A 12,567-nucleotide genomic window follows, 5' to 3' on the forward strand; every position below is an offset into this window, starting at 1 on the left:
CCCCATCAAATCTTACTCCCATCTCAGCTAAGAATCTGACTGAAAAGCAGAGACTGGAATCAATTTCTAATTTAGGAAGAAAATAACTGCTTAAAAAGAAAATCACTTCAGAGGGAAAAAAAATTTAACAGCAACAGCTGTTGTGATTACTGTATGAAATTAAGAAATTTACAAATGCAAGAAGCACAGACTACAGTGTATTTAAGATGGTCAGATGTCCTAGTTAAAAAATATTGGGGTTGTTCCGCCTTCCTTTTTGTACCAGTTTAACCCAAGCCAATGCAGACATATAACTACACCTGCCCCCTTTTGCCTGTATTCTCAGCACCTGCTGAACCTCTCCTATCCCATTTCCTCTTGACAAGTCAGATATTGCTGCTGTCTCTGTTTCACTGGGCAGTTAAGCAGCTGATGTGTCTTCCTAAGTACATTCCCAGCATCCTGTTGTTCTTACTTCTCTCCAGAGCACCTGGGCCCAAGAGAAAATAAGAAATGGGAGCTGCTAGTGGGTGACAGGTAATGCCAGGAGCAAGCAAGTTCGATGCAAGTTCAAAGAAACTGATATAAATAGATTGCAGGGTGAATTAATCTGGATATGGAGGCTTAGCAGAACATGAGTAAAGATCTGAACTTTAGCCCTTGCTCCCAGAGACTGCTATAAAATTCTCAATCACCGTATAATGACAAACAACAACTCTTATTGACAGCAGTCTATTTCAGGTAAAGAGGGGTGTGCAAAGGCAAAGCTATGGCTTTGAATCTTCTCAGTCAGGGAAGGACACTGAGCTGAGACTCCCTTGTCTCTTGTTAGAGCAAGTGCTCTAACACTAACCTAAAGAAGAAAAAGAACGTACCTCCAGTTTTGGAAAGCCAGACCTGAACTCTGGAACTACTTCTTCAAATATCACAGAAGAAAGAGGCAGGAATACCTAATTTGGATCATCCTGGCGGGACCTATGCTCTGAGCTGCTTTGCCCTATCAAGACTGAAGTGCTTTCTGGACATACTGAAGACCTTCTCTAACCTTGGAAAATTTAAAATTCAATATTAAAGAAAATATGGTAACTTTACTGGACAGTTGAATTTAATTTGGATGTATGTATCTGCAATCTTCTAAGTCACTATTTTGCATCTCAGTTCATGCCCATACAAACAGTCTACTTTAAATTCTTTGGATCTTTGATGAAACCAACATTGAAGTTGTTCCTATGCTTTTTTAGGTTTTGGATTGGCAGCTTTCCATGCAGTCAGATCCCCATGGGCCAGGCAGAGCTCTACTGATGTTTCTGAGCCAGTTTTCAGAACAGGCACCGTATATATCATATATCGATGATGAATAATAGAGATATACAGATCTGTTTTCACTTTGAAGAAGGTCTAAGGTTAAAATAGCAAAATTAGCTTTATGTAACAGACCAAGACTCTGATTCTGATTTATTCAGGGGAAAAAAAAAAAAAAAGGAAAATCCTATTTATAAGTAATACTAAAAGTATTTGGAGATCCAGGCAGAAAATCCAGCATTTTATTTTACAATACAGCTAAATTTTAAAGGAATATAAACCAAAAGAGTTTACACTTAAATTTTATTTGGCATTCACTTTCATGTAATATTTGCCCAGTGATAACATCTATGAGTTAAACTGCATTCCCATATTAGTGAAAGAATGTGGGTTTTTTTATCTTGCAGAAGAAACACTCAAGAGTCAGCAGCTGTAATTCAAGGTCAGAATTTCTCCTGACTCTGGTTCTCTTTATACAGGAGCTGGTTTAAAACACTGCTCTGTTTGAGAGCTTCTAGATTGGATATATCTTCGCTTACAACAGGGGTATCTTCACTTTGATCCTCAGTTATCAGATCTTCACTGTCTGAGAGCGTGCACAGGAGCGTATCATTTTCATAGGTAGGAAAATAATACCTGAAAGAAACAAGGCATAATTACTAGACAGCCACATATTTTATTTCAAAGAGGCTGAGCATATTTTAGGAGATTACATTTTAAGAAAGAAAAAATGCGAAAGTCTGGTTGTCTGGAATGACAGTAAATAGCACACCCAAAAAATCCAATCGGCATATACACCTTAGAAGAGCTGTACAGAAGAGCTGGCAACAGACAAGTCCTTCCCCCTATTTCTTCACCTGTACATTGTCACAACCAAGGCTGCAGATCCAGATTTGTCCCACAACAAATGCTGTTCTGAGCTGTTTGAGTGTTCTGCCACCTATGGTATCATCCCCCAGACCTATTCAGCCTACTTAAAATCTGAAACAGCGTTGTAACACTCTATTTGCTATGGAGAAAACTAAGGGTAAACTTGTTTTGATGCCTAAAATTAGGTAGACATTATGCACATATCTACATTAGACATGCAAAAGAAGCGGTTTGATTTGGTTCTATAACCATATGCCTACAGTGTGTATTTACTAGCAATGGGATACGTGTCAGGTGCCCATCCCAACACAGGCATGAGCTGCATGTGTTTAGAGAGCCAATGGCTGGAAGACCTAAAAGGTGCCTATAAGAGGGACATTCGAGATGTCACTATGATGCACAGGCTCAGCCTCTGTTCCACCAGGAGCGAACATGATCTGTGTGTACCATGTATGCTTTTTGCCATGTACTGCACAACTGCAAATACAGGCAAAACACAATTTCGCAACAATAGCCTTCTCTAGCATACTGACCTGACAGTGCAGACACACCTTATAGGGAGAGTGCATCCTGGGTGCAACTACAAGAGCAGTATCTCATGTTCATTTTAGCTTCAGACTACAGAGATTTCTAATTCTGAGTAGTTCTGAGATCAGTTATAATTTTTTCCGGGCCAGCAGAGCTGGGGAGCTCAGACCATATTGCACTGGCAAAGCCCAGAACTTTCAACTTATTGTTTTACAGATATTATCAAATAACAGTATAAATGCTGGAAGACACATGCATGCCCTTACTGTGGTTGATCCCATGTAGACCTGGCTGGCAGGAATGTAACATGTTTGGTCTCCTCCATATGACTTATCAATCCTCCTTTAGACTGGAATTTCTCCTGGCAGTTGTAACAACGACAATGATGGATTTCTCTCCTGATGAAGTTCACTAGCTTTACTTGCTGATAAAAGTTCAGACCTGGGAAAAATAGCAAAGAAGCACTTGGGAAATATAAGATTTAATTTATAAATGCTTTCCTGGATTCAGCATAGAGACTGGTAAGAGTTTATGGAAGACCAGCACTGCCAGAATGCTGTAACTTAGCAAATCAACTGAACAAATGCTTTTTCCCAGATGTAGAGGAAATAGCCCTTCTTTCAATGTAAAAATTGTAAACATTTTGCTTCCTCTCAGTCCAAGTAAGTCTCTCTGCTTGGTCACCAGCAGAAAGCAAACACTGGCTGAACAAAGCCTAGAGCACAGCTTTCTCACTGGCAATCAAGTATCAACAGGCATAACAACAATAGCAATAATAATAGCAATAATAATATCCATAATAATAACAATGTCAATAATAATGATAACGATAGTAATAATAATAATAATAATAATTCCAGTACTCCAGCAGACAGATCTGGGACTCATAGAGTGGGTATCTGTAGAAGCTACTCTGCAAAAGAATGCAATGGTTCTAAAGAAAATAGCAGACATCCTTGGCACTAACAACAGTTCCAGAAAAATAAAGTGTTCTTGGCTTCCTTTTGTAAACTGGGAGAAACAGTTTCCACAATGGAAAAGTTAAATGTCCGAACAAGAATTAAATCGATATAGTTGTTTTCCACTACTCTTATGATGTGGTTTTCTCCACACTAGTGGCAAATGCTGACAATTACAGCACCTCTTACTCACCATGCTCTGACTTTATTTTAGGAAAGTCAAATCCATGTGATTTCTGAAGGGAAAAAAATGGAAATAAAAAAATATCTTATTTCCACTACTTCTACTATTCCAAGTTAAAAACAGCTCAACGTTTCATAGACTGAGACATATGCATATAGACATGCAAACACCAATACATGAAACGACCCCCCTCAAGTTTTGTTTCATCAGAAACTTTTGTATTGTTAGACTGCAACACTCCCATTAAATAGTTTATTAAAACTGAAACACAGATGCTAACCATTAAGTGTATTAAATCATCAAACCACTACAATAGTAAAGATGCTATCTGTTTATTATCTGTACCAGTCTGTATACTCACAAGTAATGGCTAGTCATAGTCTCAATGTACAACTTGACTCCTGTGTCTATTTTAGAGAAGAGATGCTGGAGATACATGCAGTACTTTATTTCTGCACTAAAGAGGGCATTCAAATGCAGCAGCTGATTTGATCTTAACAAAGATGCTACAATCCTACTCTTTATTTCCAAAGTGATAAAAGAACTGTTAAATTAAAACAAGTCTTACCTGCATGTGAAGATACAGTTTTTCTGTGGTGTCTGCTTGTTGTTCACAGAACAGGCAAACAGCACATATAGGATGTTCTTCCCAGTCAGACCAGTCTCTTATGATTAAGAGCCAAAAAGATTCATTTAATTGTGGAAAAGAGAAGAGACATTAGTGAAAGGGCACTTCAGATTCTGCACTCACAGTGCTAGAAATAAATCCAGAAAAACTGAATACTTTAAAGGGGTGGAAGAGACTGTGGATTTATATCTGAATACATGATTAGAATCTGATTTACACTCTAAAAAAAAAATTACAAGTTCAAGAGTAACTGAGCAGTTACTGTTGGGTAATTCCTGTGCAGACAGGCAGCAAAAGTCCTACTTGAATTTGCCTGCACTAACAAATAGGATATTAACTTCAGTTGCTATCCAGTTTGGCAAGTCACCAAATATTGCATACAGTGTTTATCTCTATAAGGTCTTTTAAAATTCTTTTATACCTTTCTAATCTTTCAATACACCAGCCAAAGACATAATCATCAGACAGACTTTGTTATTTACTTAACAAATATTATTATTCCTGAGACACTCATTGATGCTGCATTTAGACATGCACACAGAGAATACTTTACCAACACATCCATTTAAATCCCCAGTACTACTGAGAGAGAGAAATATTATTGCAGATATAATCAAGTCAAATTAAGCTCAAGTCACAGACAGAACCAGGAAGGTCAGGGACCCCAATACCCACAAATTACTTCCTGCCTATTCAATTCTCTATGGCCAAGGAAGCCACCTCTGCAGTGATCTGAGGGCCTGGATCACAGAAGAGGGCAGAGGAGAGGTGGATGTCACCCTCAGTCAGCTTTGCTGAGAAGTTTCCCTTCAAAATCCTGCTTTAATTTCTAGCTGTTACCTTTTTATCAGACTTTTTCATATAATTCCTTTCTCATACTGACATTTTTGATGCTTACTCTTGATTTTTAAATTTGAGCAAAACTCGTTCAACTGGTTTTTTGGTACAACTGTAAAAATTAACCCATTTTACGTACACCATTACAAACCCAAACAGCTCTTGTTTGAGCTCTGTGCAAATGAAAAATAGGCTTCTGGTTGAAATACAAAATTTACAGCCCTCATTGTGGAGAAGTATCTTTAATGAAAACAACTTGGAGTTGATTTGATTGGCTTAAATGAATTTTAACTGTGCACAGCATTTTCCCTGTAACTACTTTCAATGATAATGGCCTTGCAAGTCTTTATAATGGGCACATAAGTAACTCTTACTCTTCTAGGTTATCTAGTAACTCCCGGTCATCCTCTGACTGCACTTCCTCCCAGGACTTTCCAAATTCCTGGTGAGAAAAAAGAAGAAAAAGAAAAAATATTTCCTGTTTCACATAACATTTTATATATCAGTGGAATGAACATCTCAGAAATCACAGTCAACATCTTATTTTGGATCACTTTAGTACTTCTGTGAGTTAAAGGTAGTCGTACAACATTGCTTTAGTAATAATTCTTAAAGTAACAATTTGTTTTGTCTTTTAATGGCGCGTTCCCCACCCTGTATCTGGGAAGATGATGATTTGGCACAGAGTTCTCAAGAAAACCATCCAAGCTGTGTGTAAAACTAAAGCGTTGCAACACTACCAAGATGTTTGCAAGGTGGGCAAGTTATCACCATCTCGAGTTCGCCATCACACTTCCTCTATTCAATCTGCCTACCCTGCACTTCATGCAGCATATGCTGCTTAATGCAGCTATCACACCTGAGACTTCAGTTGGCATAGCTACACCAGTCAGTGCTCGTACTTTGTACGAGGTTATGTTAGTGAAAACACATGGCATAAACTTAGTTACAGAGTACCCCAGAAAGGCAGCATAGGGCATAGATCCAGGGCATAGATCTCTGAGCTAGACTCCAGTTTCTATTCCATCCTCTTCTCAGGCGTGAATGTAAGCACACCTATTCATGGTGTTCTGTTCTTCCTTTTACTTTGTGTGTTGCTTATTTATATCTGAAAGACCTTCAGCACAAAGTACATCCCAATACATTTGTGCAGCGTTCAGCACAATGGCAAGCACTCTCAGCATGACTGCAATATAAATAACAGGCAATAAAAAGCTGAAGTGCTCTACTGAAATACCAGCACTGATATTTAGCTACTGTTTTCCTTTTGCTCTGATTCTTCCTGCCTTTAAAAGTAAACCTGAGCAAACTAACCTGTAATCAAAATAGTATTTTTGAAATCATGCTTTTGACTGCTGTGAAGGATTCACAAAGATCATAGTTGACAATCTCATCCCCATTAAAAAAAAGGCAGCTAATAAGATCATTCTTTCATTTATCTCATTCAAATATTCTCTCTAATAAACATTTTTAATAACATCCTTAGTAACAAGTGTTATTATTGTCTTCATGGTTGGTTGGCAAAAGAAGGAAAAGATATCCATCATTTAACAATTTAATGAGAATTTACAAAGCTGTTAGTGTCTATCAGGTAAATGATAAACCAATGTCTCCAGACAGCTCTAAACATGTCATCATATATTACAGAATGAAAACTCAGTAATTAATTCAGTGATGCTACATGGTTGTGTGTAAACTTGCTGAGTTACAGGGGAGACTCATTAATGTCACCATCACTGTGAGATAACATGAAGCTATTAACACCTCTCACCATGTTCTCCCTGCCACACACTAGTTTCCTATGGCTGCTAATGTTAACACCTTAGTGAGTGGATAGCTGCTTACAACCATGCAAAATGAAGACGAATGCTCACAATTTTTCCTTGTACCAGCTTGAAGTATATATGCACAAAAGAGTATGTTCAAAACAGCAGCCAATGTTAAGCTTCACCCTTCAATTAAAGGTGAAAGGGAAAAAACACACAAAAGCTTTATTGTTGTTGGTGTTTCTTTATGATGTTTCTGTGAAGAAGGCAGAGAAGGTCTCTGTTTCCCTCATCTATTTATATTCAGAGGAGGAAAAAAAAAAAAAGGAAAAAGGAAAAAGCTAACCAGGTCTTGTATCACTGGAAAATTGCACAGTGCCTGGGTAACTGGGTACACTGTGATGAAAGTGCCAAGAGACCGAAGCTGAGCAATTGGGTGGGAAAGAGTTCTTGGATGCATTCTTAAAGCTCTTCCAGTTTTTTTGATTTTTGTTTTTTGTAACATACGCCTTTTTAGCTCTACAGCTTGATGGGCATCTGGGACCAAGGGTGCCTTTGTTAAGTATTCAACTTCCCTTGCTCTTTCATCTAAGAGGCAAGAGCTCCCAGCAATCATCTCTAGAGATTCCCAAGAAATTCTTAACAAAACAAGACAAAAAACCAGACTTGACATTGTTTGTAGTTCAAACAGTAGAAAACACATAACTAAAAAAGCTACAGGCCTTGCTATATATCCAAGTAAACCCAAATGTGTGTGATTTGATTATTTCCCCTTGAAAAATGAAGTCTAAATGCACAGAGATGAATTGCCTCACTGACAATTTACCTTCTCGAGCGCAATTTTAAAGGTTCTACAGGGAGACAGTCTGCGTGCTTCACTGAGGCAACATACCCTAACTTGAGAAGAAGTGCTGAGATAGGACAAACTAGAAACAGCAGCTGGTATCTCAAGCAGTTTTCCCAAAAGAACAGTTACAGAACTACCTGAAAACAGAGCTCCAGGCCTGTGGAGCTCAGAAACTCCAAACAGATGCTGCTTTCCCCTGCAAATTTCCTCTCACTCTTCTTCTTACCTGCCTTACTGCGATCATCTGGATTATTTTATATCAGAACTCAAGATGCTTTAGCACATAGAAGAGAGGATCTTACACCAGCATTAGTAATAAACATTGGATGAATTTCAATATGAAGCATTCCCCCACTTGTGGGATTTTATTAAGTTTTGAACTATCACCAACTGATGAAGGGTCTCCCTTTACTATTTTCCAAAATATACACTGTGTAATTCAAATAGGCTAAATATACATAGTAACCCCCATAACAAAGCATTCTTCCCCTGGCCCCTAACAGGTAATAATGATGATTTCGGGCTTGGTAATGAGGAAAAACATTTTTTCATCTTTGAGGAAAAATAAAGGCTTTATGAAACAAGTTTTCTAATAAGTAATAGGTACCATTTTTCAGCTGTCTAGGTTAGTCATAAGCGCATTCATTATAGTGATTTTACATTACTACAGATACATGCCATTTGCCAATTTGAAAATAAACATCTGTGCTTCTTACAGAGCATGCTTTATCCTTAAAGTGCTGCTGGTAACAACCAGGTGAACACAGAAGGGAAGGCCCTCTCAGTCTGGGTCTGTCTCAGTTCCTGGGGCTGGGAATAAGAGAGTTTTAATACTGCCTTCTGTTCTTTTATGGCCTCCAGCAGGCACCACAGACTACAGAGTTCTTCCCTCTCCATCTTTACTTGGCCCTTTGAGTAAAGTGAGTCCTGGGGCTACAGGCTAACACAGGCACAGAAACAAGAAAATTAGGTTGGAATAGTTTTTTGAGAAAAGAAAAATAAGGTAACCTACATGTATGTCTTGGATGCATTGCTGCTCAGTTCTTCACTCTCTACTATCAGTTGGTCTTTTTCCATTTATACTTCAAGCCTTTCTGAATAAGATTGGTATCATTTTCCATACTTATACAAAACTGACAAAAGACCTCCAAATCCACTGGGAAGTCTGCACTGCCTTTCAAGTCATTTGCATAATTGCAAACCTCCCAGTCTAATTCAATGTAACTACTCAATAATAAACTTTTGATACTTGCTTATGAAAGAAATCTCGCACATGACAAAAAAGCTGCCACTCCTACTAAAGATCATGTGTAATTTACCTTAACGCTAACATGGGAATATGTCAATTAAATGAGGGTAGACAAATCAAACCAGCTTGTAGGCCATGACAGAAGTCATAGAAAACCTCAGAATGAAAGAATATTTACAAAGGAATTTGCACTATATTACTCGTTGCTATGCCAAATTGGAAATTTAGAAGAGGGAATTACCAACAAATAGACATAAAAAGTAACTTACAAGAAAACAGATTCTCACAACTGTATTAAAAAGACATGTGAAGGTAAAAGCAGAGTGGAGGGAAAGGAAGAAGGCAGGCAAACCTACTGTTCCAAATGAAATCAATGGGAGCTCTGCCATCAGTTTAAGAACACAAGTAAGAACCGGCCAGAAGATCATGAGGCAATTCAGCAGACATTCTCAGGACATCTGAACAAAAAGCCCTTAAAATGTCTCAGAACAAAAGCCACAAATTAAAGGAAACTGCCAGTTCCAGTTTAATAAGACTATTTTATACAGTGTTTGGTAAAGACAATATGTAATGGAAAATTATAAAAAAAGGACAATTATGTCTGTAAGATAGTTGTAATAAAGAACTACTCATTTAAGTAGCTTAATAGCTTAAGATCCAGTTGCTGATAGAAAAGCTTCATGGTGCACATCCTAAAAATAAAGTGGGTAAGATTGTGATAATACTGATGTTTATCATTAGAGACCTACTTAGTGTTATAGTCTCTTTATGATGAAAACAAACTTGATCAAATTGGCATATAGTAAGATCTTTGTTACATTCTCAAAATTCAGATTTTCTGAAAATATACAAAAATAGATAAATTGTATGCCTCCATCTTTAGGTCAAGATGAATTCGGTAGTAAAATCTGAAAGTTCATCTATTATTTCTGATATGTAATCCATGTCTGTGAAATAGACCCTGAACATTTAGAGCAATGTGACGCACAGATCTTAAATACTATTGAGATGTCAGTTAAACTTGATAATACACATTAGAAAAAATTATCCTTTAGAAAGTTGTGAGATGCTGGGGGAGAGGAAGCAAAATCACTACATCAGGTCATTACAGAAAGCAGACCTTGCATACCATCTAGAATTCCCTGAATATAGACAGCTTGAAAACAAACCATCCTATTGCATCAATATAACCTACTATAGACTACATATGTGCAGTAGAGAATAATGTTATTTCTCCTTACACATAAAGGCCAATCTACTGAACCCCCAGTGAACAAATTAAAGTTCTTCCTTTTAATCTTCTTCTCCTTTGTGCAAAAATAAAGGGTTTACCAAAGGCTATTTGGAAAGCAACACTTTCTACTATGTAGCGACTATCCTAAAAGTTTCATGTTAGTGAAAAATTTAATCTCATGCAATGTAAGTGTGCAAATACACATTTAATATCAAATTATTTTATAAGTGTTTAAGCTTTTAATCTGTTTTTAATCCTTTAATAATAAAGGATCCTTTACTTAAAAGAAGAAATGTCAGCATTCTGAAATGGATACAGTTTGAAAGATCAGAAAAACTGAGTATAAACAGTTCACTGAGCAGAACGTAGTGAAAGACAACTGAAAATGTGTGCAAAGAAAAGAAGTCTGCAGCAGAGCATATAGAGCCAGACAAAGAACCGTGATCGTTCAAAGTATGTCCCAGAAGAGGCGCTGGCAGCACACTGTACAAACCTTGCACACGCAGACCCGCCCAATCAATTTTAAAGATCTTGGTTGTTTGACATATTTTAGTTGAATTATATTTACCATCCTCTGTCTGTAATAGCACGGACCTCAAAAATACATCTCTAAGTGATGCTGCTAAGTTATCAATATGTGAATTGGTTTAGGCTGGCATAAGAAGTTACTCTGAAGTCCTGCCTGGAATACCAGCAATAACTAAAGAGGACCAAGTGACTTGAGCACTGTCCTGTGACTGCCCATACTGTTTAACAGTTTGTATGTTCCGGGGCCATGCCAGCAGCACTACCCAGACAATGCTTGGATGTGGTTCAGGAAGCATATAGGCCGTATATCATTCTCAACAGACAGCATGGACAAGGCCACCAGTTTTGGAGCAACTGGAGAGAGTGGGAAAACAGGTTAAGTATATGAATATTAGTCTTGCTGTTATATTTAGTTTGGCATATTCTGCTTATTAACATGACACAGCCATTGTGTCTGCAATGATGTTATGACCTCCCTGCACGTCTCTCAAATTTCTGAAGGAGTATCATATGGTTCTGTGTGCTTCTGGGCAGTCATCTAGCTCAATTTCTTCATCATAGCTGGGACAGATTAAAATCTGAACAATAAATGTAAGTCAGAGACAGAAGGAAACTTAAAGAGGATGCCAAGTTCTGAAAACTGCAGGATTATCTGTAGGACTAGCAGAGAAGAATAAAACTATTGAAATCACTTAAAACAATTACAACATTAAATTCAAGTCTGTTAACTTGCAAGGAAGAAGTGAATGCTCAGTTCTGTCAAGGAGCTGAGAACATCTGCCCTCCAGAACTTCACAACTTTTTCCACACCATGCAGCAAGTATAGGTCAGTTTTTAAAACAATGATATTTGAACACCTAGAAAAGAAAATACAGGCCTTAGATCATTGATATTTTGAAGGGAAGTATACAGGGCCACAGAGAAAATTCACTCCATCTTGGGTAAAAGGGACTTGGCAGAGCATCAAACATACAACTTTTTGTTCTTAGTACTGAGTAAAACCCAGGTAGAGAAATTAACGGGAAAGAATAGGTAAAACAGTCAAGGATGCCTACTTATAACTTGGATATTAACACATGTAGAAGACTCAAAGACTATTTCAGGTGAAATATAGTTACTTCTGGGACAAAATGTAGCAGCTTCTGAAGCAGCTCCTATATTCATAAGCAAGTGAAAATCTTTTACACACACACATACACACTCTCAAAGGTCTGAGATAAAAAATTATTAATACCTAGCGACATACACCTACCTGGAGGCTAAAAATGAACACTTACTCTTCCTTTCATCTATGTATCTTTCATTTTCCACCTCGTTCCATTTAATTTATACTCTGAAGAGCACTTCCAGCTTAAGCTTTGTAGAAAACAAGCTCAAAGCCAACAGCATTCAAGTTAGACCTCCATTTACTTCATTATCTCATTTTCCCTTCTGGTTTTTAAAGCAGAAACTGAGCACTAATGACATGATGATTAGCGTCTCTTCAAGCTACATTCTTGCATCTCTCAAAATCAATTCTCAACAACAAATGTTTACTATTCCTTAGAATAACAATTATCCAGAATATCATACTATAAAAGAGTATATTTCTTAAGAGTCCTTCACTTGATTTTTGACCTTTGTACTAATTGCTGGTTTGGAATTACTTACTTCTAA

At 37.5% G+C, this 12,567-nt stretch overlaps 1 protein-coding gene across 2 annotated transcripts in view; it reads right to left on the reverse strand.

The window, feature by feature from the left end:
* Positions 1-1,493: 1,493 nt before the first annotated feature.
* The window catches only part of ZNF277 (zinc finger protein 277), a 52,012-nt gene continuing 40,938 nt past the window's right edge, over positions 1,494-12,567 (reverse strand). The window contains exons 8-12 of one of the 2 annotated variants that reach the window (XM_030479016.1): positions 5,662-5,729; positions 4,391-4,487; positions 3,832-3,874; positions 2,946-3,120; positions 1,494-1,917 (exon numbers count right to left, since the gene is read on the reverse strand). In XM_030479016.1, the coding sequence (XP_030334876.1) occupies positions 1,725-1,917; positions 2,946-3,120; positions 3,832-3,874; positions 4,391-4,487; positions 5,662-5,729 (576 nt within the window). In that variant the 3' untranslated portion in view covers positions 1,494-1,724. The remainder of the gene's footprint in view (positions 1,918-2,945; positions 3,121-3,831; positions 3,875-4,390; positions 4,488-5,661; positions 5,730-12,567) is intronic. The other variant, XM_030479017.1, reaches the window with a different exon arrangement.

Source organism: Strigops habroptila, chromosome 3, assembly GCF_004027225.2.
Source record: "Strigops habroptila isolate Jane chromosome 3, bStrHab1.2.pri, whole genome shotgun sequence".
Taxonomy (NCBI): domain Eukaryota; kingdom Metazoa; phylum Chordata; class Aves; order Psittaciformes; family Psittacidae; genus Strigops; species Strigops habroptila.